This window comes from Drosophila sechellia, chromosome 2R (assembly GCF_004382195.2).
Source record: "Drosophila sechellia strain sech25 chromosome 2R, ASM438219v1, whole genome shotgun sequence".
Classification (NCBI taxonomy): Eukaryota; Metazoa; Arthropoda; class Insecta; order Diptera; family Drosophilidae; genus Drosophila; species Drosophila sechellia.
Genome location: NC_045950.1, coordinates 6,655,892 through 6,681,585, shown reverse-complemented (window position 1 = coordinate 6,681,585; position 25,694 = coordinate 6,655,892). Strand labels below are relative to the sequence as shown.

Here is a 25,694-nt window from a genome sequence, read left to right as displayed (position 1 = left end):
ATAGTTTTATTTGAAAATGGTTTTTGCGTTTTTGTTTTTTCTTTTTGGTAGAATTTTACAAGTTGAATGGAAATACATACGTATTAAATATTACAGTATTTGATTGGGCCAGGATATAGTAGAGAGGTCGGGTGGGGTCATGGAAATGGGAAAGTGTTGGCTGACCTAAGTAAATGCGTAGAAGTGAATGTTCGCTGATCGGTATATAAAATCTTGGAATTGTACGGACTTTGTGGCCAACACAACTTTTGAAAAGATTCACTGGATCTGCTGGGGTTGCCAATTAAAAGTCGAAACGATGTCGTTACGCTTTCTTTTCGCAAATTGTCCTTACTCTTCTGTTCTTTGTTCTTTTTGAATGTTAAATAATATTTATTTCGCTAATAAACTTACTTAGTTGATGTTTAAGTTGTGTGTGTTTGTGTGTGCGTTTACATAAATTAGGCTTAAAAACTATAAAACATAAATGGATTTCCGTCCAACTAGAGCAAGAGCACAAGTGAGGATATTTGCGTAAAGGATGAGGAGAAGGAGAAGGAGGAGGAGGAGAGAAGTAGTGAACTGGGCAGATACAAAAGAAATACTATTAAAATAACAATATAAATTCATTGCAGCTAAATCGTTATGTAAAATCAAAATGCACAAAATACATACATACAAAGCATATACATAATAATTATAATAAGTCTAATCAAACAATTCAACATACTTGGGGTTAAATGCCATTCGCTAGATACAGTCACATACATAGGTACATGTATGAAGATGTTGTTATCATTAAATGTAGAATTTATAAATTATTATATTATTACATACAATCCTTAGTTTCATTGTGGGAGATTTGAGTTCTGCGTTCCATTCATTTTGATTCATATTTGTGTGTGTGGGTGTGCGTAGATATGGCAAAAATATATAGCATGCTTTTGTGCGCCGCCAAAGTTGAATTGCGTGTTTGATGATCGCTGATTTGCCCTGCTCCTCGTATAAATGCCACAAATCATTGTAAGTTACAACAAATCAGCTCAATAAGTGAAGGAAATTATATTTAGTTTGTGTTCAGTATGCGCTTGTGTTCGTGTTTGTGTGTTTGCCAGCTAAACTTCTCCTATACACGTAAACTCAACAAAGTACAATTTACATTGAAGTATATCAATCAATTATCGATGGCTGCTGCTACTGCTGCTCTTTACATAAGTTAGTTAAGTGGCCACATACGCGTTGCTTTACTTGACTCTTATCTGGATTTTAGTTTAGTTTTGCTTCGTTTTTGTTCTTGTAAATACAATAGATAGATTTTATATCCGTTTCATTTATCTTTAAATTTTACTTAACGTTTAAGATTTTGCTTTCCATATTTTGTGTTTTTCCTTTCCTCGTTTCTTTTCATTTCATTTTATTTGTTTTTTTTTCTCTTTTGGTTTGTTATTTTATATTTACTTTAGACCACACGCTGACACTCAATCAAATGAATATTGATATTTCTTTTGCCGCTGGATTTTGTTGAAACTTTCGAACTTAAGTCTAAACAAGCATGACAAATGCAGAGCGTTGATGGCATGAATAATTTTAAAGAGAGATTGCAACAGGAAACATTTAATATATAATATTTATATATATGTATATATATATATATATGTATAGAAGTGTGTGTATATATATATGCGGTATATGTAGATATACGCTCGTTTGGTTTTTTTTTTAATAAATACATGAGGAAACTAAACTACACATAAATTATGAAATTCTATAAAAATTATTCAGACCAAACAACAACTGTATGCAATGGTGGCGCTTGTGTTTGTCGTGTGAGTGTGTTAGTGTCATGTCGTACATGTGGCTTTGCATAATGCATATGTATGTGTTTGTATATGTTTGTATATAGGAAATGCCTTTCAATCAACTGCCTTTTTATTCAGATGTGACTTTAATCGCGTGTCCATGTGTCAGTTGCCTGCTGCCTCATTTTGTCATTGTCGCCCTGATCATCATTAGCATTGTGTGTAGTTGCATCTGCATCTGCTTCAATATTATCGATATTATGTAATGTACTTGTCGCTCATTTCCCCTATAACATACATTCGGGATTTCCGTCCGTCCGCCGTTTTTTTGTTAAACAAATAAAAGTTCTTTGGGCTTTGCTTGTTCAGTGTCCTATGTTTTCTGTGGTTGCGGTTGGTTGGTTGGTTGGTTCTATCATCTGCTCCTAAATTGTTTGGTTTTTGATCAATGCTGGTGGGTTGTTGTGCTCCCGCGCTGCTCTTTAATACCGTTACGGTGTTCCCTGCTAACGCCCCCATTCTGCTCCACATAATCGTCATCATCATCAACATCGACTCGGACGTCGACATCGTCGGGATCCGGCCTGGAATCCATCTTAGTACAGTCCACAGCCGCGCAGGTTGTTTGCTATGATGACATCGGTGACAGCATCGAATACAAACTGAATGTTATTGGTATCTGTGGCACACGTCATGTGGCAGTAGATTTCTTTTGAGGTTGATTTGTTTTTCGCTTCAAATTGAGCCTGAATGTAAGCAGCCGCCTCGCCGTACTCCTGTCCACCTGCAATGTCCAAATATTGGATTAATAACCGGACTACTACAATCGAGTTCGCATGGACCACCCACCTGTGTATTCGGGGAAGCAAATCGTCAGGGGACTCTTGCGAATCTTCTCCTCGAACAAATCCTTCTTGTTCAGGAACAGAATAATCGAGGTGTCCGTGAACCATTTGTTGTTACAGATCGAGTCAAACAGTTTCAGCGACTCTTGCATGCGGTTCTATATAATAAATAATGATAAAGATAGCAAAATAGTGATATATATAAATATATATATAGTTAGGCAGCTGACTCAATCCTACCGTGGTTTCATCCTCATGCAAGACTTGATCGTACTCGGACATGGCCACGCAGAAAATGATCGCCGTGACATCTTCGAAGCAGTGTATCCATTTCTTACGCTCCGAGCGCTGTCCGCCCACGTCAAACAATCTATACGATTAAAAAGTGCATTATCATGAGGATATATCCTGTTAAATCACATCTTTTTACTCACTTAAAGTTGAGGTTTTTGAAGGAGAAGTGAACCTCAACGATGCCAGTGGTCTTGACGCGAGTGCGCAAGATATCCTGTTCAGTTGGCTGGTAATCCTTGGCGCCTAACCGATCCAAATCGTCCAGGAAACTGCAAGGAAATGGAGCAAGGAGAGAGTGTTACAGGCCAGGAGCTAAGACATTCCATTTCCCATCACACATCGTTTGACCAGACAAATGTTTACCCAACCCTTCCACCCGTCCATTCTCAATTTTCCGCCCGTATCTGCCAAGACTTGAGCAAACAATTAAGGCGCAGACCAAAGCGCTGAGCAAACAATTAAAAACAAAAAACCTGAGCGCGTGTCGAGACCAAAGGGAAATGGGAAATGGTGAAAAGCCCCCGCACTCACACGCACACAGCTCACTTGGCTATGCAAACAGCTTTCCCTGCAGAAAGTAGCCATTCAAAATGATTCCTATTTCCGTGACTTGTTCTGGTTCTAATTTCCGTGCATACAAGCCATATTTGTATATTTCCCATAATAGTTTTATTCGCCGGTTATGTAACCGTCACCCAAGCAATGGCATCTGTCAGATACAGACGGAGGTGTTCAGATACACATATAGAGTCTGCGTGCTCGGGAGCAAGAGCGCCAACAAGTAGGTCATCAAAGAGGGGCCACCAGTGAGTCCAGTGGCCAGTTATGTGAGTATGTGTGCTTTGGGGCCATAATTAACGTGCCGCACGCAATGCCTTCGAAAATAAAGGGCTGTGCGGCAGCTAATTTTATTTGTTGGCCAGCTCTTTTTTTTTTTGTTGGTCCGCAAATAGTTTTTTGAGGCTGGCCGAGGAGTCTGCGCTTGTTATCGCATCAATCTCCGCTTGACTTACTCTCGTGCTGAAATCGGATGCATTGGTCAACTGGTTTTCGCCCAAATTACACGCACAATTGCCCAACAAGTTGGCCAAAGTTAGCAGCAGCGGCAGCAGTACTTCAAAAGATGGCCATGGCTCCCCTCCTGCAGTTTGGCCACAGGGAAATTGGCCCAGTCATGCTCGCCCGGCATAACCACAAAGTGCCACCTTTCTTGCGGAAAAGTTGGCCGTGTGGTCAACTGCATAATCAAAGCTAATGCCCGATATTCGTTACAATTTCTTAGACAAATGTTAATTGAACGACTGCAAACGGATCCGATGGGCTCGCCGGTTGGGCAATCGCTTGGTTAGCACTTGGCTACCCGAGATCTTATTTAACATGTCCATCATAAAAGTTTTCTTTTCTGTTTAGTTTACTGATCCGAAACCGCAGACACACATGCAGATGTAATTCGTAAGCCCGGAAAATGTGTTGCAATGTGTGGCATGTGCCTGAGTTGTGGTTTCTTGAAAGTGGATCATAGACCTGACAAACAAATTGCAGCGAAAGTAAGCTACAGATTGAAAAACTATGTTTGCTTTGAAGAAAGAACAAAATCGGAGAAAGCTTGACAGTTTAAATACTCTTGGATAACTTTAAATACATGCTGTTTGCAACTTAAAGTAACTTAAGCTACGTTTAAAAAGTATTTAAAACCTTTTCTAGCTTAACTAAGCTAAAAACTCCTTCATGTTTTTCTGCACCTCAGCCTTGTTAACCAATTCAGCTGTCGTATCCCAGATTAGCAAAGCCATCATGCGAAATTTATTAGCCGGTTTTTGTCTATTGTCTTACCAGCTTTTATGGCCTTTTCAATTAAGCGATTTGCGCGCAATTTAGCCCAGCAAATTGGTCGTTAGTCCCAGCAGCGTTTTATAATAAATTATTTATGTATTTTACATAACCCTCAGACCACGAACCCCAACCGAAACTCATCAGGCCCCTCATTAATGTCAATCGAGGGAGTACAAGACGTTATATGTATATTATCACGAACTTTTGCTTTTTGATTGCGATTATTAGGCACTTTCAATTTCATATTAATAAAAGAAAAGAAAACCAAGACCCACTAGTTTCTGGGCTAGTAAGACCAATAAAGTTAGCTGCAGCAGTGGCATCAATTAGCACAAATACCTTAAGTGACAAAACAAACAGAAGCGCGCCAAAAAAAAAACAAAAACACAAAACTCTGAGCTTGCCGAGATCGGCAGCTGGTGGAGCCAATAGCGTTTGGCGTATAAGTAGACTAAGAAGCCCGGCGATCGCGTTTAGTGCGTCGCGGTTGGTCTACGAGGCAACAGCTCAAGACTCCAGAGCTCCATTCGCAGCTCTCGGACTCGGATTCGGATTCCGTTTCGGTTTTGGTTGTGGTTTCGGTTTTCAAAAGTCAGAGTTACCACAGAGTTAAACTTCGCGTTGCGTGACAAAAGACCTGGCGAATCTCCCCGGCTTTTGAGTGAGTGGGAAATTGGCCAAAGCCACAATAGAAATCCACACAACAATAGGCATCAAAAGCTGTTTTTAATTGTGCACAAACGGATTGAAAGCGTTCGGGAAACCAAGACCAAGTCAAATAAATTAAAACTTAAACTTAATCGGCAACAAGTTGATTGAAAACCCAACCAACTGGCAGTGCAGGCCGAGAAAACTGATAGAAAAAAACACAAATCAAACGCTCAAGTGAGTTTTCCTCGAGAGGTGTTTTCCCAATGCAATTTGGGCGTGTCAAGTAAACTAGTTGCACTCCGAAAGGCATTCAGTCAACTTGACTATCAAAGAAATCAACGTTTAGCGTGAAAGGCCAATTCGATTATATCGAAAAACTGATGGGGGCAGAAAAAAAAAATGAAGTATTTAATAGTAGGCTTTGTCAAATAAATCGTAAAAAAACAGTTAAAGTCCTCAAATTTGTTTTGTTTTACTGCAAACCCGTAAAATGAGTAGTTAAAATAGTAAATACAATCAGAAATGGCTGATAAACAAAGGAAACGACAATTATTCGCTGAACGACAAATTAAAGTGACGAAAGTGAGTTTTCCCAGCTGCATTTTTCCAGCAAATTAGGCAAGCTGGTTAAACTAGTTGCACCTCGAAACTTGGCCACCTTGGGCGGCGTGAAAGCCAATTTGAATATGCTTTTTGGCCACACCTCGAAGGGCGAGTCGAAAAGCAATATCCAAGTGATTTGCCAAGATGTCGAATGCCAGCGAGAGTGACATAATCGTTCGGGATCTTTCGACCACCTTTGCTCATTTAGCAGCTGAATGCTAATAGGATTCCTTTCGATTTCGGCTTCATTCGAGCGTGAATGAAACGCGGCCCAGAGAACAGCTGTCCTCCACGCCCCCAACACACTGCTGTTTTGGAACAATGGCCATAAAAGTCAACGACAAGTGGCTGCTTGACATTTCTTCTACATTACTCGCAGGCGCTAGGATTATCACTCAAGTTCATTATAACCGCCTGGGCGATAAAACCACGCTATATATACGTTATATATATATATCTCAGATAGTTGTTGCTACCGCTCGTCGCTTGTGCGACAAGGGCAAGGATAAGCCGCTCTGCTCCGCCGCCATTGTGCCGCACAAGTGTACACAAGAAATAAGAAATAAAAATGAAAAGAATAATGGCTGGCAGCTCGGCTAACTGTCTGAATTCGGGTGCGCAGATTTCTGTTCCATCAAATTTTCGGCATTTAAATTATATTGCCTTTGGGGAGCAGGCGCACAAAATGCCAGAAAGCAGCATTGTTCGATGGCATACGCGGCGTATGAGCAATCTTGCCTCGTTGCCACTTTTTCCGCCTGCGGGGGAGCACAACTGCTTTGCAAACTAAATGCGTGTGTGCCGGCAAGTTCTGTTGACTTTTGGGGTAGAAAATCAAAGTTTATACACAGTCAGAAATGTAATGGTATTAAGTCCAAGCACAAGTCATCTTAAAACTTAGGCTGTTTCTAACTTCGAAAGTACGTTTTTATTAGAAGTAAGTCCTGCACAATTGTATATGGCTTGGTTATTTTAAAATGTATTTGAGCATTATTGAATGCCCTTTACTTTATGTTAATTTAACTTACTCAAAAATATATGTTTTGTTGCTTGCTGCTTGTATTTCCAAGAACTGTGTACTGCTGTTTAGCCATGTTCATGTGCTTAAAAGCATTGTAAAGTTAAACTTCTATGGTTCTCCTTCAAAGACTTTGCTTGTAGTAGACTTCGTTTTATGCACAATAAACAAGACTTGGCCAGGGTTGATTTGGCCCTCATTGGCGCTACTTCAATAACTCTTCAATTTGTGTTTTCTTTGTTTGAACTCACATTGCACGAGGGCTTGTTGCTGTGCTCAATTTAACGCTAGCTAACTCCGACTTGATTATTGGCAGCGACCATAAAATGGAACGCAACGAGTCTACCGACAAATGGGAATCCCCTGCCAACCGACCGAGCCCCCCTCCTACCATGTACATATATCACTTAAGTGCTCCCCCGAGATCCAAAATCCAAGGACAAGGGACAATCGACGATTGTTTGCCCGGCTTTGTTTTGCAACTAACTCGAACTAAGTGCTGTCATTGCTGAAAGTTAAAATGAATATGGATTTTGCGAGTGTGCCACAATATTTGCACTCCAACCAAACGCAGTTCAGTTCAGCTTTTCAGAGTATAGAATTGAAATGGGAGGGGTTAGTCGTTTTGAATAATAAACGCGAGTGGCCTTTATTTATTATTGATTGATTTTCCCGGCAAACCACTTGGAAATGCATCAAAAGTTTCGCCGCCAGAAGGAGCGAAAGAAACGCCACGAGAATCAGCATAAATACACAATTTAGTTTGCCGCCGACAGCAGATTGCTCCACTTGCTCAACTTTTTACATAATACCATTCCCAGCAGGACCGAGTGGATCCGAGGACCAAACCGAAGATGTCGGGCTTACGCAAAACATCCATTGCGCTGATGAGGCGCTCCACATCCAGCACCACCATACTGCCGCATTCCGGGGGCGGTGGTGGTGCCGTGTCGCCGCCCAGCAGCGGAGTGGGCGTGGCCACTGAAATTGAAAAATCAATTGCAATGCAACGGCTGCGGACGGGAGAGTCGGCGATGCCGAAGAAATTAAATGTCAGGTTCGTGATTTTCCCACACCAAAGACTTGGCTTACATGGAAACAAAATGTTTAAGTTTAACTAAATATTTTTGAATTAACTTTACAAATAGAAGACTCCTACTTTACATTTCCAAAACTACTTCTTGTTTGCTGATAAATTCAGTTTGAATCTAAGTAATACTAACCTAAGGTATTAATATGTTGCTATATGTTTTTTTCACTGTATACAATTTGCACTAATTGACAGCCAGCAGCCCGTTACATCAGTGGCAACAACTAGGACTACAGCGAGCGCACTACCAGCAGAAACCACTTCTTCACCGGCGGCTGCAGTGCGTCCTTATTCGGATGTACCGGGTCCATACCCCTTGCCAATCATTGGCAACTCCTGGCGCTTCGCCCCGCTAATAGGTGAGTGGCCATTATTGGCATCCATTGTAACTCCGACCAGGATAACTAATGAACCACTGCCACCGACCGACAGGAACATACAAAATCAGCGACTTGGACAAGGTCATGAATGAGCTGCATGTCAACTATGGAAAGATGGCCAAAGTGGGCGGCCTCATTGGTCATCCCGATCTGCTGTTCGTCTTCGATGGCGATGAGATTCGTAACATATTCAAGAAGGAGGAGGCGATGCCGCATCGGTGAGTGATTAATCAACTTTTGCCATCATCCTTCGGCGGTGCAGTGCGAAATTGCGTATACGACGTGTGTCAGTTTGGTATGATTGATTATCTCCAGCTTGCTAGTAAGTCGTGATCTGAGCTCTCTTTGGGTTATATAATTCGAAAACCCATTAGGCTTTAAGATTATTGTTATTGAATAACCCTAACATGATTCGCAATTCGTTAAATATGCTGTTTACCCACGATTATGCCTAACCACATAAATGCCATAGCCCACGCACATGGTATAGCATATTTATCCACAGCAAAGTCAGTCATGCATGGGTGGTTCCGAACCCCTCTCCGTTTTCCCGACCCCATGGAAATGCAATTCCTGTTTACTTATGCGCATACCGAATGAATGCAGCCTGTAATTAAATTATTAACTAACGACGGCACAAAATGGCGATTGCGCCTGGGAATGCGAATTAAGCGGGATGTGTGAAAACATGGCGACAGATGGAAATCAGAGGTAAAATTCGAACATCAGTGCAAAATTGTCTTTAATCTATCTGACACATTTGCGTGGCAAGTGAAAATGAAATCAGCAATTTAAATGAGATAGACTTGTAAATAAATAACTACCATTGAAAGCCATAAGCTTAGCTTATGCTTATAATTAACAAGCTTATCGTGTATTTTGATATTTCAATATTTTTGGGATTGTAAATAATCCAACCGAGGAGATGTCATCCCAATTGAAGTGTTAGCGCTCGATAAAACAAAACCGTCAAATTGAAATTAGTTGAGACTTTCACTTCTCGTTTGGCTGCGCGATCCGTAGGCCTAGCAACCGAGATTCCAATCCGAAATAAAACCAAACAAACCGAACTATTCACAAAGTCCGACAAGCGTTTTTGCATCATAGAAATAAATAAAACTGACCGAAATGTTGAAGCGGGCAAAGAAGCAAGACAAAACTGAAAAACAAACAAAACGAAAGTCACGCAGATCGCTAACGTGTCCATAACTTTTATAAGCTTTCTTTTCTCCGCCTTTCATTCCTCCTATCACTCGGATTTATCCGCCATGGCCATGAACCAAATTTAATATCATATCATATCATATCATAATGTGGTTTGCGGATCGATAGTGAATCGCATACAAACGCGCATTGTTAGCACTTGGCGAACGCGTTTAGCAAGTCATCATTAAAACTACTGAAAAGAATCACTAATAGATTGGACATGAGACAACATTAACGTAATGTTGGCTCTTTTTTTTTGACCGCCAGACAGATTGATGAATGAACCATTTGCCGGCGCAGATGTGTGAAGCTAACTACTACTGCTCACTGGCCAACTGGCTAACTGACGGATTGACTGACTGACAGACGGAGCGACTGCCCAACTGATTGATGAAGACATTTGGCCAAGAGAAATTTACACAAGTGTGTACCAGAGGCGTCGGCTTTGTTGGCTTTTTTACGAGGCCCATAAAATCCGAGAAGAAACGCCAATTCGTGTGTGTGGGAATATCTAAGTCGGAAAGAGTAATCGCCGCCTTTTGGGCCAAAGTTCCGATCGTGACCATCTTGGGGTCAACTTGTGGTTACAAGCTTGTAAACTGGGGGATTCCCGGTTAGGTGTTTAGTATGCGAATTGAGCTTGAAATCTTCACTTAAACAAACTAGTTTATGTGATGTTTTTAGTATTTGAATATCATTTTTGTTATGATACTTGACTTCTACCATAGACCATTTTACATTATTTATTACATTTTACATTACATATTAAACTTTACAATTTTAATAATTTAAATAGCAAATTCAAGTCAAAACCTGTTATGTGCTATGACTTATTTAGCTCTGACTATTTTTAAACTATTGCGTTCTTCTCAATTGACTGCTAAAATCGAAATTTGCATAATTCGGAGGGGAATTTTTCTAGTTCTATAGACATTTCAGGGTTGCGTTCTCTCGACGTTCGAAAACATACATATTTACACTTAAATCTCGCATTTAATTGAGCATTTCGTTGCCTGTGGCAACCCCATTGTCAGTTCGAATGAAGTAACAACAGTCAAGTCAAAGCAAAGGCGGCAAATTGTTGGCTAAATTGTGGGCCAGGGTGGTGCATAAAACAAAAGCCAATAAATACGCTTCTTCTATTTGCCCAGCGACATGCGAGTAGGCAAATACAATGCAAGTTCGAGGTGGGTATGTGTACATATATGTACATATATATCTGAGAACCTGAATGCTAGTAGATGGAGTTGAATCGCTTCATTTTGTGTGGGCTTTAGTACGAAATTGTGTTTCATGTTGTCGTCGCCGGTCTGTCTGCACGCAAGGGCAAGCGACCTCAAAGGGGGCGGTTGGGTGGCCAAAAGGGGGTGGGGTTTTAGCCACACCATACCCAGACATGCTCACACTTTTACAGGCAGAAAAAAGTGGTCACAATGGTCATGACATCGAACTTCTTCAGGACCTCCGATTGAAATTTGTTAATGAAATTTCGGATTATATAAGGATCTCCCTCTTCGGATGTTTAAAAACCTATACTTTTGTCTTATTAAATGCACATATATGGTTTAAAAAGACTCGTATAGTGTACTTTTTTTATAATTTATTATTATTTATTGGGCTATATTGAATATTGTTTGTATGGCTAATCAGCTAGAATGGTTGGTTATAGCACATTTAGTTTGATAGATTTTACTCCCCAATAATAATTTTATTGAAAATGTGCTAATAGTTTTCGCTCTGTGTACTTTCCGGCTTGTGCCTTTATGTGCACCCACTTTTTATTCGCCATGGAACTCAGACCGTCGATGCCCTCACTGCGCCACTACAAGGGCGACCTGCGACGCGATTTCTTTGGCGATGTGGCCGGCCTAATTGGCGTGTAAGTAATGTGCTTATATAACGGATATTGTGGCGGGCTCAACCACCGTACTTACTACTTTTGCACACTTTTTTTTTTGTTGTACCTTATTCAGGCATGGTCCCAAGTGGGAGGCCTTCAGACAGGAGGTGCAGCACATCCTGCTGCAGCCGCAGACCGCCAAGAAGTACATTCCGCCGCTAAATGACATTGCCAGCGAGTTTATGGGCCGGTAAGTCGTAGCCTAAGCATCCAGCCAAGCTGTGATGCAATCAACATATACTTGGGTATACCTACATATACTCTATATCCATCTGCAGTATCGAGCTGATGCGCGACGAAAAGGACGAGCTGCCAGCCAATTTCCTGCACGAGCTCTACAAATGGGCCTTGGAATGTAAGTTGTTGCCAATTTCGTTTCACTTATGCGATTATGACACTTTGCTGGCCAGTCGCATTGAAATATTGAAAACGCAATTAGGCTATAATGATCTGGGGACACTTTTCGAATCCAAGGACTATTGCAGTCCCCCCTTGACAGTTATAAACTAATTTCAGGAAGATTTTCAAGCTTTTTTCCTTGTAAAGAAACCCCTTTTAGAGCACATACAAATTTAACTAACGCTGTTCTTACTTATAGTTCAACTATTTATTTAAAGTTTTTAGTACAATTTGTTAGCTCGAACAACAAGTAAACTTCATCAACTCTCCTATTAGCATATTAGAAAACTTTTAATTGGCTGTTTTAGCTACAACATGGTATTAGTTTTTTCTTTGAATCTGTAAAGTGAACTGTACACATTGGTCTTTTGAGAAGAGAAACGATGGTGTTTATAAAATTTATGAGCTGGCTTGACGTAACTTTGTTAATTAATTTATTAAAACGAACTCTAGCTGTCGGTCGCGTTTCCCTGGACACGAGATTGGGCTGCTTGTCCCCCGAGGGCAGCGAAGAGGCCCAACAGATCATCGAGGCTATCAACACATTTTTCTGGGCCGTTCCAGAATTGGAGCTGCGAATGCCGCTATGGCGGATATATCCCACCAAGGCATATAGGAGCTTCGTCAAGGCTTTGGATCAGTTCACAGCGTGAGTCGCATAAAATACGCGAATAATTGGGCAAATAATCACCTCAAGAAATCACTTTGCACCCCAGAATTTGCATGAAGAACATTGGCAAGACCATGGACAAGGCCGATGCCGATGAGGCTAGAGGATTGCCCAAATCCGAGGCGGATATATCCATTGTGGAGCGGATAGTGCGAAAGACGGGCAATCGCAAACTGGCTGCCATTTTGGCACTGGACTTGTTTTTGGTCGGAGTCGATACGGTAAGCTAATCTATTATCTAATCGATAAATATAGTAATATTTAATGGGTAAATCTTTCACGTAGACCTCAGTGGCTGCCTCCTCCACAATCTATCAGCTGGCCAAGAACCCAGACAAACAGAAAAAACTGTTCGATGAACTGCAGAAGGTGTTTCCCCATCGCGAGGCGGACATCAACCAGAATATCCTGGAGCAAATGCCCTACCTGCGAGCCTGCGTAAAGGAAACTCTACGGTATGACAGTTCTCCATTCAATTGAGTTAAAGTGTGCCCTCTTTAAAAAGTAAAACCACTTTTAACCTTTTAGCATGCGACCCGTGGTGATTGCCAATGGACGCAGTCTGCAGTCGGATGCTGTCATCAATGGCTACCACGTGCCCAAAGGCGTAAGTTTCCGGGAAATGGTGACCATTTGGAATGCCAGCTCACTGCCATCCCTGTTTCCTTGCAGACACACGTTATCTTCCCCCATTTGGTTGTTTCAAACGATCCCGCATATTTCCCAGAACCCAAGCGTTTTCTGCCCGAGCGCTGGCTGAAACAGTCCACAGATGCAGGTGAGTTGGATGCCACAAAAAGAGTGTCTTGCAGGCACGTAAGAACGCTTTCGTCGAGCACCATAAAATGCCGAGCACTTGGCTCTTAAAAAACAGTGAATGTTTTGGTGACAGACTAAAATATATGGAAAAGAGCAGAAAAAGGCTTAAAAAGTACAGTTTAAATAAAAATGGGTATATAATCAAACTTTTGACCGCAGCAGAAATAAAATTATTAAGTATCTAGTAGCTATACATATTTAATGTGTATCTGTAGGTTTGTTTATGTTTAAACGTACAATGCTTAATTATTTATTGCTGTTTCGATACAAAAAAGTTGAGATGCTTTCGTGCGCAGATATGATTTATTTTCTTTCACGACAGGTTACATGGTATTTTGTGCTCCAAGGTGAATGGCACACTTTTTTTTCGCAGTGTTCTAACCAGAGTGGCGTTTATTTTCAGCTGGCTGCCCCCATGCCAACCAAAAAATTCACCCATTCGTGAGTTTGCCCTTTGGCTTTGGGCGTCGCATGTGCGTTGGACGTCGGTTTGCCGAAATCGAGTTGCACACGCTGCTGGCCAAGGTGGGTTTTAATCATGTTTTGCACCTGGCTTTGCCGTAGTTAACCCCTTTTTAATTTGCCAAATTTGATTCCCGGCACAGATCTTCCGCAAATACAAGGTCTCGTACAATTCCGGAGAGTTTGTGTACCGTGTGAACTCCACGTATATTCCGCAGTCGCCTCTGAATTTCAAGCTAACGCTGAGGGACGAGTGAGCTGTCTGGAACCAAAGGGAACCGGAGGCCCATCATGGAGCTCAAAGCTGCAGTGACACACGGCGGATGTGTAATATTTATAGTCAAAGCCCAGCTGCTGTTGCTATGCTTCATTTTAATTAAGCAAATGTACATGGAGCACAGTTCCGACAAATTCAGTACATCCCATCGCCACGAGCGCAGTTTTGTGGGTGCGTGTACGAGTAACTAAACTAAATAATCGTTGTGTATTTATGCTGATGTGTATATAGGACCCATTATATTCCCCCCATGCTTAGTAGTAGTTTTCTTCTCGAAGAATAATTGTACCCAATAAAGCGTCGAAAAGTATGCAATAAGCTGTCTGTTTCTGTTTGTTTTTCTTGCCTCGCATTATCATTAATCAAAAGCCTAGTGAGCTTAACTTGGGACAAAGTGTGATGGCTAAGGTCAAGCAAACGCCAATATAGGCTCATGATTAATTACTTTTGAGTAAGTGTATCATTAGCTCTGTAGGTTGAATATACTTGGCTGACTTTAAGGGGCATTTGAAGACTTTTTGCTAAAGCCACAAAGCTGCACAATTTATTTTATTTTTAGAAAATTATACAGAAAACGCAAAAATATTCGGTTACAAAGAGTAATTAAATGGGCAAAAATCACGTATTCAAGAGTCATTGGGATGTGGCTTAAAATAGACTCGAAGACAGGGCCAATAATTATATATTTGGGCTTGGAAAGCTTGAATTTCAGGTGGCAGAAATATATATAAAAGAGCGTAGTCTTCAATTAATTTTAGGCTGCACTCCTGCTCTTTTATTCTGCTAAACAATTAGCTTTAAACTTCTGCCAATTAGCTTAAATTTAATTTTGCTAGGCTCTATTGTACAGGCTATTAAATCACAACATTTAAAATAATATTCAACTATTCAATCAGCCTGCGTGTTTGCCCCACCATCTGCCCGCATCACTTGGCACCTCATCCTAGGTGGACATTTGATTTGGTACTCACTATTTTGCGGAATCGTTTAGTTGGTATTCGTTGCTGCGCGAGAAGCACTCCTGGACACCGGCGTCCTGCCAGAGGCGTTTCATGGCGGCCAGCAGCTCCTCCGAGAAGGGCTCGGTGTCGTGCATGCGTTGGCACACGTCGAACACCATCTTGGCATCGGTCTGTAAGGATGGGAGAGTGGCGTGGAAATGGCCGGGTTAGTGACTGCGAGCCTGAATGGGCACTCATTGGGGACTTACCTCCCGCTCGTTATTGCTGTACTGAATACTTAGGGTTGGCATCGCGCGCAATATTGCAACTAATGATTGTATTGTGTTGCTGTAGACAACCGGTCGATATTGTTTAAAGTCCTCCGCAGTGAAGCCGCTCTCGTGAATGATTTTCATCTGTTTGACTATTGTGCTCTTTCCCGACTCACCGGCACCTAGAAGAAATGCACAAAATAAATAAAAAAAAAGTTAGCAATGCGTGGTGGAACTTAAGATTTCAGATGTAATGTGTATATAGGGTCTATTCGTGCGTCTGGTTATATGCGGTTATCGGCGCCGACAAAAGAACCCGAGGGGGGTTGCAAATATTTATGCTGCGTTTAGTTCTCGAGCACTAAATGTCTGTGCTTTGTATTCCTCAAGTTGGGCCTAATGGCCTTTGAGCACACAGTGCCATCCAGACCCAGCCACCCACATCGCATCGTGATTATGATTATCATCATCGCCGTTGTCAATGTATCATCTTGAGATGCCGTTGGGCCAAAGAAATGAGAAAAACGCAAGGAGTGGAGGGGGACCGAGAATAAATGGTAAACAAAGGATTAATTGTTTGGCCCTGGTCATCCGGCGACTTTATATAGTCTCGTTTACATTCGTCTACATCTCTATTTCATTGGGTTTTATTATTTCTTTGCTGGTTGAAGGCTTTGAAGGATTTGCGAGCTGCAATTCCAGCAGAATTTCCATGCAATTGAATGCAATTTGTTAATTGAGTGTCTGCTGAAGGGGGTTTTGTGATAAACGAGATAATCAAGATAGCTGGCAGCTCGGCTGGAAAATTGCTTAGCCTAGCTGTCCTTGGGAAAATGGCATAATTTGATAAATGCTAATTTCATTTGCCCATTTTCGCTTCCCACTAAGCTTAATCCTCCCTAAGAAGCTTTAATTAAAACACAATTGGTTGGTCTTAGTATGAAAATGCTGGATAATACTACTAGTTCAGTGCTTATAAACTATCATCATCATTATTTCAATCTCTTTACGATTTCAATATTATAATAATACCAATATAATAATTGCCTGAATTTCATTAAACTTCTGATTTCTATCAATGAAAAGCTTGCAATTCAAAATTATTTTTCCAGTTTCCACAAAATTCATGTAACAGAATAAAGAGTTCATTGTCCACCACTTGAAAAAGTCCACACAAAAGATCTTAGAACAGTCCACGAAAAGAAGAGCTCCTCTCAGAAATTGTTTAGATTTGGAAAACTCAAGAGCAGCGAATAGGGAAATTTTCCTGGGTTGTTTATAGAGGCCATCGGTGGACTGAGTAGGCACCTGAGATTAATGTTTTGTTTGTGTGGAAATCGAAGGCAAAATGCTTAATTTTAATGCCTTCGTGGATTGCAGGAAAACAAAAGATTCGGCAATGGAGCAGGATGGAGCTATTTTCATACGTGTTGCTCTGATTATTATTATGAATTCTTGGATGCGCACGGCATGGCAGTACAAAAAAAATTCAATTTTTTTTAAATAAACATTTCCAGTACACTCGCCATCACACGCACGCAGTGGGTGTTGCCTGAAAATGAACATTTTTATTCTGAAACACACGCAAAACTGTCAGAAACTGAAATCTTCTCCCCCTGCCAAACATTTTCGGCCGAAAATGCTCAGTCCGAGCAAAAGAGGAAATTAAATGAAATGCCCGAAATGTAAACAGCGAAATGGGGCTGTTGGTTGCTTTCAAAATATATGCAGCCGGAGATGAGATGAAAGAGCTACAGCAGAGTATATGAAAATATGGAAATTACTCACGCGCCCAGCTGAACGAAAAGCGAAATGCAATTTTCCTACATTTTCCGCCGTTGATTAACAGCCCAAATTTGGTCAATTCTCGTACTCTTTCGAAGCGGAAACAATTCGCAAACCTTATTTATGCCGATGCAATGTCTATTTTTCATTTGTTAATGCCGCCCAGCGGGCATGTTTATTACGCTCGCTTATCACAAATCGGAATCCAATTGCAATTACAATCAACTGCCATATATTATTATTTACATACATATGCGCACACTATATTGCCCGACTTTTGCACACAAACCCTCCCATTCGATTCACCCGCAAGCGAGTGACCTTGAACTTTCCCTCTGATACATAAAAATATTATTGTGATTATTAAATTGATGGCATTTCACATTCGCTCCAAGGGAACTGTGCCAAGAAAATGGAATCACCACTTGCAGTTCCTCTGTCAGCACAATCGATATAAAGTAATTAAATAATTAAATAGCGAAGTTGAGTGGGATTTATTTATCGGATGGCAAACTCATATGAGGCTTTATTCCTCCAAGCAGTTCGATTATTTTTAAAAAGAAAGAACAACGAGTCTGAATCTAAGGTTAGTTTTAAACTTTTAGAACTAAAAAACAGAAGCACGTTTAGCTAAGAACGCGTCAAAGCGAAGGACCTTAGAGTGTCCTGTTCTGCACCACAAATAGCATCGGTCAAAGGCCAAGGCTGCCATAGAGCCGAAGCTCATGCCCTGAGGACATTTTAGCGGATTTAATGAGACGCCAGGGCAGCCGCTAAGTATGCTACACTAATTTTAGCCGTGCCGCGAATCAAATATTCATGTCTGTGCACACTCAGCGAGTTGAGTTGGGTTGGGTTCCGTTCGATTCAGTTTGTTTCGATTGCGTTCCCGGGGAAAACTCACCCAGCAGCAGGAGTTTGATGTCCTTTGCCGCCTGTATGCCGTCCTCCTTGAGATTGCGCTCGATGAGGCGACTCCTGGCGGCTGCGGCTCGCTCCTCGGCAGACTGTGCGCAGCCCATGGTGCGTATTGCCTCGACGCAAAACGTTTTGAAGGTCGTTTGGTATCGGCCAACTCAATGGCCGACTACGTTGCCAGCGAGAAAAACCAGGTGTACAACGTGCGGGGACTCGAATTCGGGGGGGCTAAACTAACTCCGCTATCCGAGGGTTTCGATCGTGTCACTGGTCTCCAGTTTTCAGTACGGCACTTCAACTCGATAATCGATTTTTCAATCACTTCTTTTGGTTTTTTTTCTGGTTTTTGAACTTTGGTTTGCTTCAATTCAACACTGCAACATACAATTATGTCACCAAACAATTCAGTTTTGTTTTTATCTGCGCATTTTGTTGTGATCCGCACAAATAGGATTCTCAAGGATACCCGATTTGACCGCTAACGGTAGAGTCTAATTGTAAACTGAAAAACCCGCATGTCCAAGAGCGAGGAAACCCGTCACTCGCTACGAAACTCGGGAAATTTTGTTGTCTTTGGCTAGGAAAAACTAGAAACGAAGAGAGAGAGAGAGTGAAAGCAGCGAGTATAAAAGCTCTAGGCGAGGGCTTTTCGAGACAAGGAAAAATGTGCAATTAAGGAGCGTGGTTTTCATTAACCAAAACTCAAAATGCGTACAAATATGGCAAAAATCAATAATATACGATTGCTGCACATTCTTTTATTTTATACTTTTATTTGAAAATGTTCCTTTTTTTAATATTTGGCTTTTAATGTATCGAGAACGTACGTTAATAGTTCAAATTTGACAACTTTTGTTTAAACTTTTTATTCACGCGCTGTCTTACAAGTGGCCATAAACAAAAGAGAGGGAGTGAGAGGACTGGAAAATGGAGGCGTTTTACTTTTTTTGTTTTTCAGCCAAATAAGAAAAGCACAAACAAAACTTTTCTTTTGTACACTTGGCAGCTATTTGTTTTTGTATTCCAGCAGGAAAATGATTCATGCGTTTATCCAAAAAAAAAGGAGGGGAGATAACGGGGGACGAACTTCGGCGAAGTCACATATTAAGCGCCAAACTGAATTGTTGCGGTGGCTTTTAATTTACACTTTATATTATTACGTATTTTTGTTATATATATTTAACACTTTTTCAACGTTTTCTGAACTTTAGAACTTTAATTTAACGGTTTAGCTCTCTTTTGTGCGAGTTTTCTAGAGAGCTGGCAGAATTCAACTGAACTAACGGAACTATGTGCCTGGATGCGCTGGAAGTGCTCTCTCTCTCGTATTCTGGTGCCGCCCACGTATAGTATGCACGAAAGCTCCGAGAGACGCAGAGAGAGGATGAGAGAGAACTTGCGCCTGCGCCACTGGAAAGTGTGGGAGCCAAAATAACGAGTCTGCGCAGGACGAAATCAGCGAGTGGTCGCAAGACAAGGACAACCCCAAAATCAACGAGTGCGCCCACGCGATATTCCTTTTCCCCGCTGGTTTTCTTTTCTTTTTTTTTTTTGAGCAACTTAAAGTGGCTTTGCAGTTTAAATGGAGAATGCCATTGGTACCCCCTCCCCACACACAATTAAGTCGATGGCTTTAGAACTTTGCCACGTTTATGGGCCAAGCCAAAGCGCATTAACACAAAACAGTTGGCCAGCAGCAGGATCTTTTGTGTTCTCTCTCGCTCTTCACACGCCTGCATAACGATAGAGCGGAAAATCGAGAAAAATCACCATTAGATAAAACAATCGCATACGTTCGATTGATGGGATTCTGTCGACAGGAACTGTGATTGAATGGCGCAATGCCTCAAATACCTGCAACTGCAAATGGAGATAATAGGTAAACCAATTAAGGCTATCATAAAAAATGCCATTGAGCCTCAATTAAGGAATTGACATGGCCATCAGCGGTCGAAATGCCGACAATTATTTATGCTTAATTGTACAGTACAGCCTCACTGTGCCTCATGAAGTTATGGCTCTCGCTAATAATTCGAGTGGAAGGATCAATGACTATTACAACATTTTTAGGTCAGTAACTAAACGTTTTAATACAAATGTTTGTATAATTTTGAAAAATAAAGGAACTTAAAATTAAAGGAATATGAATATTGAGCAAATGCTTGTTTTGCTTGTTTTCCCACTTTAAACCAATATAAACTTATTAATTACTTAGTATTCAGTAAATAAGTACAAGTACATCTCAAATTTCCAAAAGTTATAGAATAGTCACTTTTCCCCTACTGCTTGAATTTTGCCTTGAACTCATCGGCCAGTCAATTAGAAGTTGACATCTTGATTCTGAACCTACAACAAGAGGCAATGACGAAGAATGTTTTCCGGTAAAGCTTTATTTTCCCAAGAATTCTGGCACCACCGCCCCAAAATAGTTAAGGGCGGCGGTAATTACCTGTTGTTGTGTCAAAACAGGCAATTTAATTCACTACGAGCAAATGGCGTGACAAAAAGAAAATGTTGAAAAAAAGGGACTATTGAAAATGCAGAACATGCACGGACAAATAAAGTGACAAATAGTGAAAAATAGCTTCAACATGTCGTTCTGACTCATTTATTGGGTGTTAGATAGAATTTGAATTTGGTTTAGTTACCCAAAATCAAAATGAATCTTTAATCAAAATAACTTTTTCAAAAATTCGGTATTTCCAATATTTTATTAAGCAACTTTTAGAACTAAGTCCACCAATATTAGTATTGCTCTTTGCGCACTATTTGAAATTCAAAAGGGATCCCCTGTTGTCACCTCGTTGCCCATGACGAGTTTAATTAAATTATCACTCTGCGAATATGGACCAAAACGATGGAAGTCAAGCAAAAAAGAAAAAAATTGAAAACAATGAATGGGCCAATGAAATTATTGAATGAATTGGAATCCAGAAGCAGAGGGAACTATATAGATATATGCGATTGGGTGAGGGGGCCGGAACCACAAACCGCAGCCAACGACAAACGGCAAGCAAATTGACAACGTTTTTTCTGTTTTTGTTTTATCACGCGAACTCTGCGCTCTTTCGAGCAAATGACAGACAGCGGCAAAGTGGAGCACTTGTGCACTTGTCCAAAACAATCTGCACCTACCCCAAAACCACCCATCCATCGAATGCCATTTTCCATTCTCTGTGGCGTTCCATGGGTTGCAGGTCGCGAGGCCTCTTGGCACTCGGGCGACATTTGACTTTGCTCAATTACGTTCGATTTGTGCTGTATTTGGCATCTTTTATAGTTTATTTAACGAGCCTGTTTATTGTCATTTTGCGGCCTGCTTGGCTCCGAAAGTTCGGAGAAGCGGGTCCCAGCCTAATTGCTTTGCTACATGTGTTTGGTGTTCCAGATTGGAGGGGTTGTCGACAGCTCCATATTGATAAATATATTTTTTAATCATGAAATATAAGTAATTATTCATTTATGTGGAAACAAGAATTTGGAAGAAAAATCTGTGACGTCTTTAGAAAACGACAAGTTTTATTCTCCACAAAGTCACAAATCGAAATGTTTTCCAAAAATAAATGGGTCTTAATAGGTCTCCAGATCCCAATAAATATATTTAAAATGTTTTGCAGTTTTTCAGACGAATTAAAGTCTGGTTCATTAGAAAAATTCCACTATATAAAAAACTCGCACATAAACTAATCTTTAAAATATATTTAAACTTTCAACGTTCTGACGATCTTCTGATAAAGATAAAAGATAAACAAAATCGCCTTCAAGTTCATAAATATGGAACCTTATCTTTACTCATAATATTTATTTCCTATTCCACCATAGAATTAATGGTTTTTGTTCTTATCTATCTAGGAATGTTGGGGTTTTACAAAAATGAAACTTCTGCGACGTTTATTTGCCGTCTAGTCCGTCTGAGTTGGCAATTGTTTCTTTATTGTTTCACGTAGCCATATCACTCGGCACAAGGGCCGGCAAAGTGGCAAACAAACGAGCATCGAACGTTTCCTCAATAGCCTTTCCTTTCGGCTTGAAAGTTATGCCTCAAGTGGCGGTTTCTTCAAACTTCCGCCAGGAGGCGCCACTCGAGAGGCACAGTGCTGTGGCGAAGTATGCAGCCACACCCAGGACATGTACACGTTTCCTCTCGCTCCCTTCCGTCCGGTGCCACTGTGTCCATTGTTTCGTTAGTGTTTCCTGGCCGCCATTCGATGCTTCCGCCTGCCATTCGTCTCTCGCCCCTCGCCCCTCGACCTCCCCCCGCCATCCGCTGCATCCTGCATCCCTATCTCTTTTTCGGGGGCAAGTCAAAGTCAATGGGATTAACTGTCATTTCGGTGTCAGTGGCGCAACCAGGTTAACAAACACTGCACCTCGGAACCATGGTGCAAACATGGTGCACACCCGCCCACTGGCACACACGTGCAATTGTTTCAATGTCAAGTGGCGTCGATTGCCCTCATCTTTTGGCGGATGCAGACGCACTTGGCCAAAATCTAAGGCTAAGGCTAAGGCTAAGGCTGCAGCTGCAGCTCACAGATGCACTCGACGATGAGATTCAGGCTGGTGCAGGATAGAGATGACAGCAAAGAAAATATCTATCATGTAGATAGATTTGCATTTAGCATCTCTAAATTCTTAAGTTATGTTCTGATAATTTGCACTGTTTTCTTAGACTTGGCTAATTCTAGTCATTATTTTATATTTCTTTATAAAGTTGGTAATTATTTCATCACTATCGTACTGAACCCACTTTAATCGAGGCGAGGCATCCACAGGCCACATGGCTCCTCGAAACTGTTTAGGTTTTCACACTCGTCTGCCACGAGGGCAGATGCAACTGTTGCTGCTGCCATTGTCTAAGATGTTGCATGCACAGTGGTGCATGATTTCATTTTATTTTCGGATATCCATGCCACATGCAACACCCAAAAGTTGACCCAAATTACTTCGGTTTCGCCTTGGCCAAAAAACACGCTAAGAATAGTTTTGTCATGGAATCGATTCATCAGCACTCAAATAGAGTGGAATAACCTTGAGTTCGATTCCTTTTTTTGGGGCAACAAGTCGTTACATTTAATTTAAATAACTAGTCAGTTGTCAATACCTTTGTAAGGAAAATTATGTTGAAAGGTTAACCTTACTTTTTTTCCAGTCTTAGTATTTTCTAAAAAATGATAAAAGCTGGAAATTGAAGAGCAGGTAATCCAAAATTGCGTTCCATACATACAGCATTTCCGCCGCAGAGTAAAAGTGTGCGCAATAAATATTCCCCTATCTATCGGTACATAAAACCGAAAATAAAATTTTCCAAGTGCCCCGGAATCTGGCGGCCGATAAACCAGCAATTTCCACCGAAATAGAACAATAGAGTCGGGTCGAGTGGAAAGGTAAACGCTGAGCAGGATTCCATTTCCGGTGAGGAAAACCCAAGTGGAAAAACGGGAAAAAGCGACGAAAAGTGCACTTACCCAGCAGCAGGAGCTTGATGTCCTTGGCCGCCTGGATTCCATCCTCCTTCAGATTCTTCTCGATCTGTTTGGATCGCTGGATGGCGGCGCGTTCTTCGGCGGATGTGGTGCAGCCCATTGTGGTTGGGTTTAGATTCTGATTTGGATTCGGATTCGGATTTACACGGAGCTTTTCGGTTTTCGGACTTTTGTTTTCCAATTTTCCTGGACTTTTTTCTTTATGTCTTATTTGCTTATGTACAGTTTAACGATTTCAACTGAAATGGAATATTGAACCCATCAACAATAACAAATGCACGGGTCAGCGGATGATTCACTATAAACAGTGCGCGATCGATAAGGCAAACCAATGAATATCAAGGATGTGTTAAATATACAGCCGAGTTCAAAATAATAATGATGAGTTGTCTTAATTAAATTCTGTCTTCTGTCTTTTTTTGTTTACTTTAAACACAGCTGTATATTAATTTGTTTGTAATATTTAAAAAGAATATTTTAAGCTGATGAGCTATGTACATGTGGTACATCTTTATTAACTGCACACACAAAGTTTATGGAACACATCGTTCGCTCTATGGAAGGTGCACTGTACTGAGACAAGCACTAATTTTATGACCGCCACTGTCTGTGCAATGGGCCGCGCACTGTATCAATTATGTTGCTTTTGTTTTTTATCAGCAGACGCAAAGTAAAAATAAAAGCAATGATATCCAGCTAATTTGCATATGGAGCATGTTTGCGATATCGATTCAAAATTCATCAATCGCTCTGATAAGATAAATCCATCAGATAATGCTGGATCGCGATAAGAACGATGGTAATTTATCATGTAAGTGAATTAGTCCCGAGGTCAAAGAGCCAAAAACGCAAGCTTATTTTTTGGACTATTACTTATTGTTTTTTTTTTGTTGTCATTTTTTAGAAAACTTTTATAAATTTTGTTTGTTTTTTTTTTTTTTTTTGGTTTTAATTTGTATGTTTTTTATGCAGTGTGTATGTATTAAGCGTGGGCGTAGGCGCTAAAAAAGCGCCAGGTTGTTGGAAAAAAAGGCGGTGGGTTGTGGAGTTTTCTTTTTCGAGCATTTGCTTTAGCACATTAAAATATGCAAAAAGTAATGCCGTTTTTATGCAAACTGTTAACCATTTCGGATGTATAAATTTTCATTTAGTTTGTCGCTGTTTCACTCACACGCGCACACACTCACTCACTCACACGCACGCACTACGCACTCTCACGCGCTGCACACGCCACACCCCCCGCCCACTGGGCCGCCACCCACCACCCCACGAGTTTTCCTTTTCCTTTTTTCAGCTTTTTTCAGCTTCACATTTACCACCGCCTAGTTTTCCAGTCGTATACACACCGCACTAGTGTATGCGTGTGTGTGGGTCTGCTTCAGCCTGCTGTGTGCGTGTGTGTGCAGGAGGCTCTCTTTTGCGTTTGGCTGTTCTTATTGGTTCCGTTCGCTTTGCGCTTCTTTTTCGCGACTCGCTGTTTTTATTGCACCGATCGTGATAGTTTACCGTTGCACTTGCCGAGCACTTGCACTTGTATTTTTGGCCGCAGTGATATTGGTAAATTGCACTTTTCTGGTGTGCGAAAATTTAGCTGCTCTCTCTCGCTTCGTTCGCTCTTTCCAACTGCAGAGCGAGGCGTTCGAACAGCTGTTGGCGGCGTCGGTGCGCAGCACTGGACGCGGCGGGGGTGGCTGTTGACCAGCACTGGCCGCAACAGCTGCTGCAAAACAAGCTTATATGGTATTAACATATTTAAATTTGTTAATAGCTTCGGCTATCTATATTTTTATAGATTAATGTAATTAAATAAAAATTTAATAATTATATGTTTTATATAAAAATGAAGAACATGCTCACTTTACTTTCAATAAATATTTTGCATCACTTTCTATTTACAGACATTTATTTTTTTTATCTGTTTTGAAACATATGTATCTGCGGCCACTCGAAAGAATCTCATGAATACAGTATTTGATCTTCAAAGGATACAAATAAAGATATATGTATTTGATATATTATTTTATTGCAAAGAATTATTAAAAACTCGCACACCTTTCAATACAATTG

The 25,694-nt window shown here is 40.9% G+C and overlaps 2 protein-coding genes across 9 annotated transcripts; one reads left to right on the top strand and one right to left on the bottom strand.

Annotated features, from left to right (window-relative positions):
- Nucleotides 1–1,699: 1,699 nt before the first annotated feature.
- Nucleotides 1,700–25,256, bottom strand: LOC6608517 (G protein alpha o subunit). 4 transcript variants are annotated; one of them, XR_004361224.1, is made up of 9 exons: nucleotides 25,134–25,256; nucleotides 23,610–23,866; nucleotides 15,436–15,620; nucleotides 15,197–15,357; nucleotides 3,058–3,186; nucleotides 2,864–2,993; nucleotides 2,628–2,781; nucleotides 2,077–2,562; nucleotides 1,700–2,016 (listed from the first exon to the last, which is right to left on the bottom strand). XR_004361224.1 is itself a non-coding variant. In XM_002033215.2 (8 exons), the coding sequence occupies exons 2-8, from the start codon at nucleotides 23,725–23,727 to the stop codon at nucleotides 2,375–2,377; spliced, it is 1,065 nt and encodes a 354-aa protein (XP_002033251.1). In that variant the 5' UTR covers nucleotides 23,728–23,866; nucleotides 25,134–25,256; the 3' UTR covers nucleotides 1,700–2,374. The 4 variants fall into 4 exon arrangements, 3 of the variants coding, with proteins under 3 accessions (XP_002033251.1, XP_032570195.1, XP_032570194.1); XM_002033215.2 differs by having other exon boundaries at nucleotides 1,700–2,562; XM_032714304.1 differs by lacking the exons at nucleotides 23,610–23,866; nucleotides 25,134–25,256 and adding exons at nucleotides 18,128–18,515; nucleotides 19,302–19,400 and having other exon boundaries at nucleotides 1,700–2,562.
- Nucleotides 5,227–14,547, top strand: LOC6608518 (probable cytochrome P450 49a1). 5 transcript variants are annotated; one of them, XM_032714301.1, is made up of 14 exons: nucleotides 5,227–5,411; nucleotides 7,847–8,079; nucleotides 8,308–8,471; nucleotides 8,545–8,710; nucleotides 11,497–11,577; nucleotides 11,672–11,788; nucleotides 11,877–11,953; nucleotides 12,451–12,646; nucleotides 12,714–12,888; nucleotides 12,953–13,122; nucleotides 13,196–13,274; nucleotides 13,340–13,445; nucleotides 13,890–14,011; nucleotides 14,092–14,547. In XM_032714301.1, the coding sequence occupies exons 2-14, from the start codon at nucleotides 7,877–7,879 to the stop codon at nucleotides 14,203–14,205; spliced, it is 1,770 nt and encodes a 589-aa protein (XP_032570192.1). In that variant the 5' UTR covers nucleotides 5,227–5,411; nucleotides 7,847–7,876; the 3' UTR covers nucleotides 14,206–14,547. The 5 variants fall into 5 exon arrangements, with proteins under 5 accessions (XP_032570192.1, XP_032570191.1, XP_002033252.1 ...); XM_032714300.1 differs by having other exon boundaries at nucleotides 7,844–8,079; XM_002033216.2 differs by having other exon boundaries at nucleotides 5,227–5,635.
- Nucleotides 25,257–25,694: the final 438 nt, after the last annotated feature.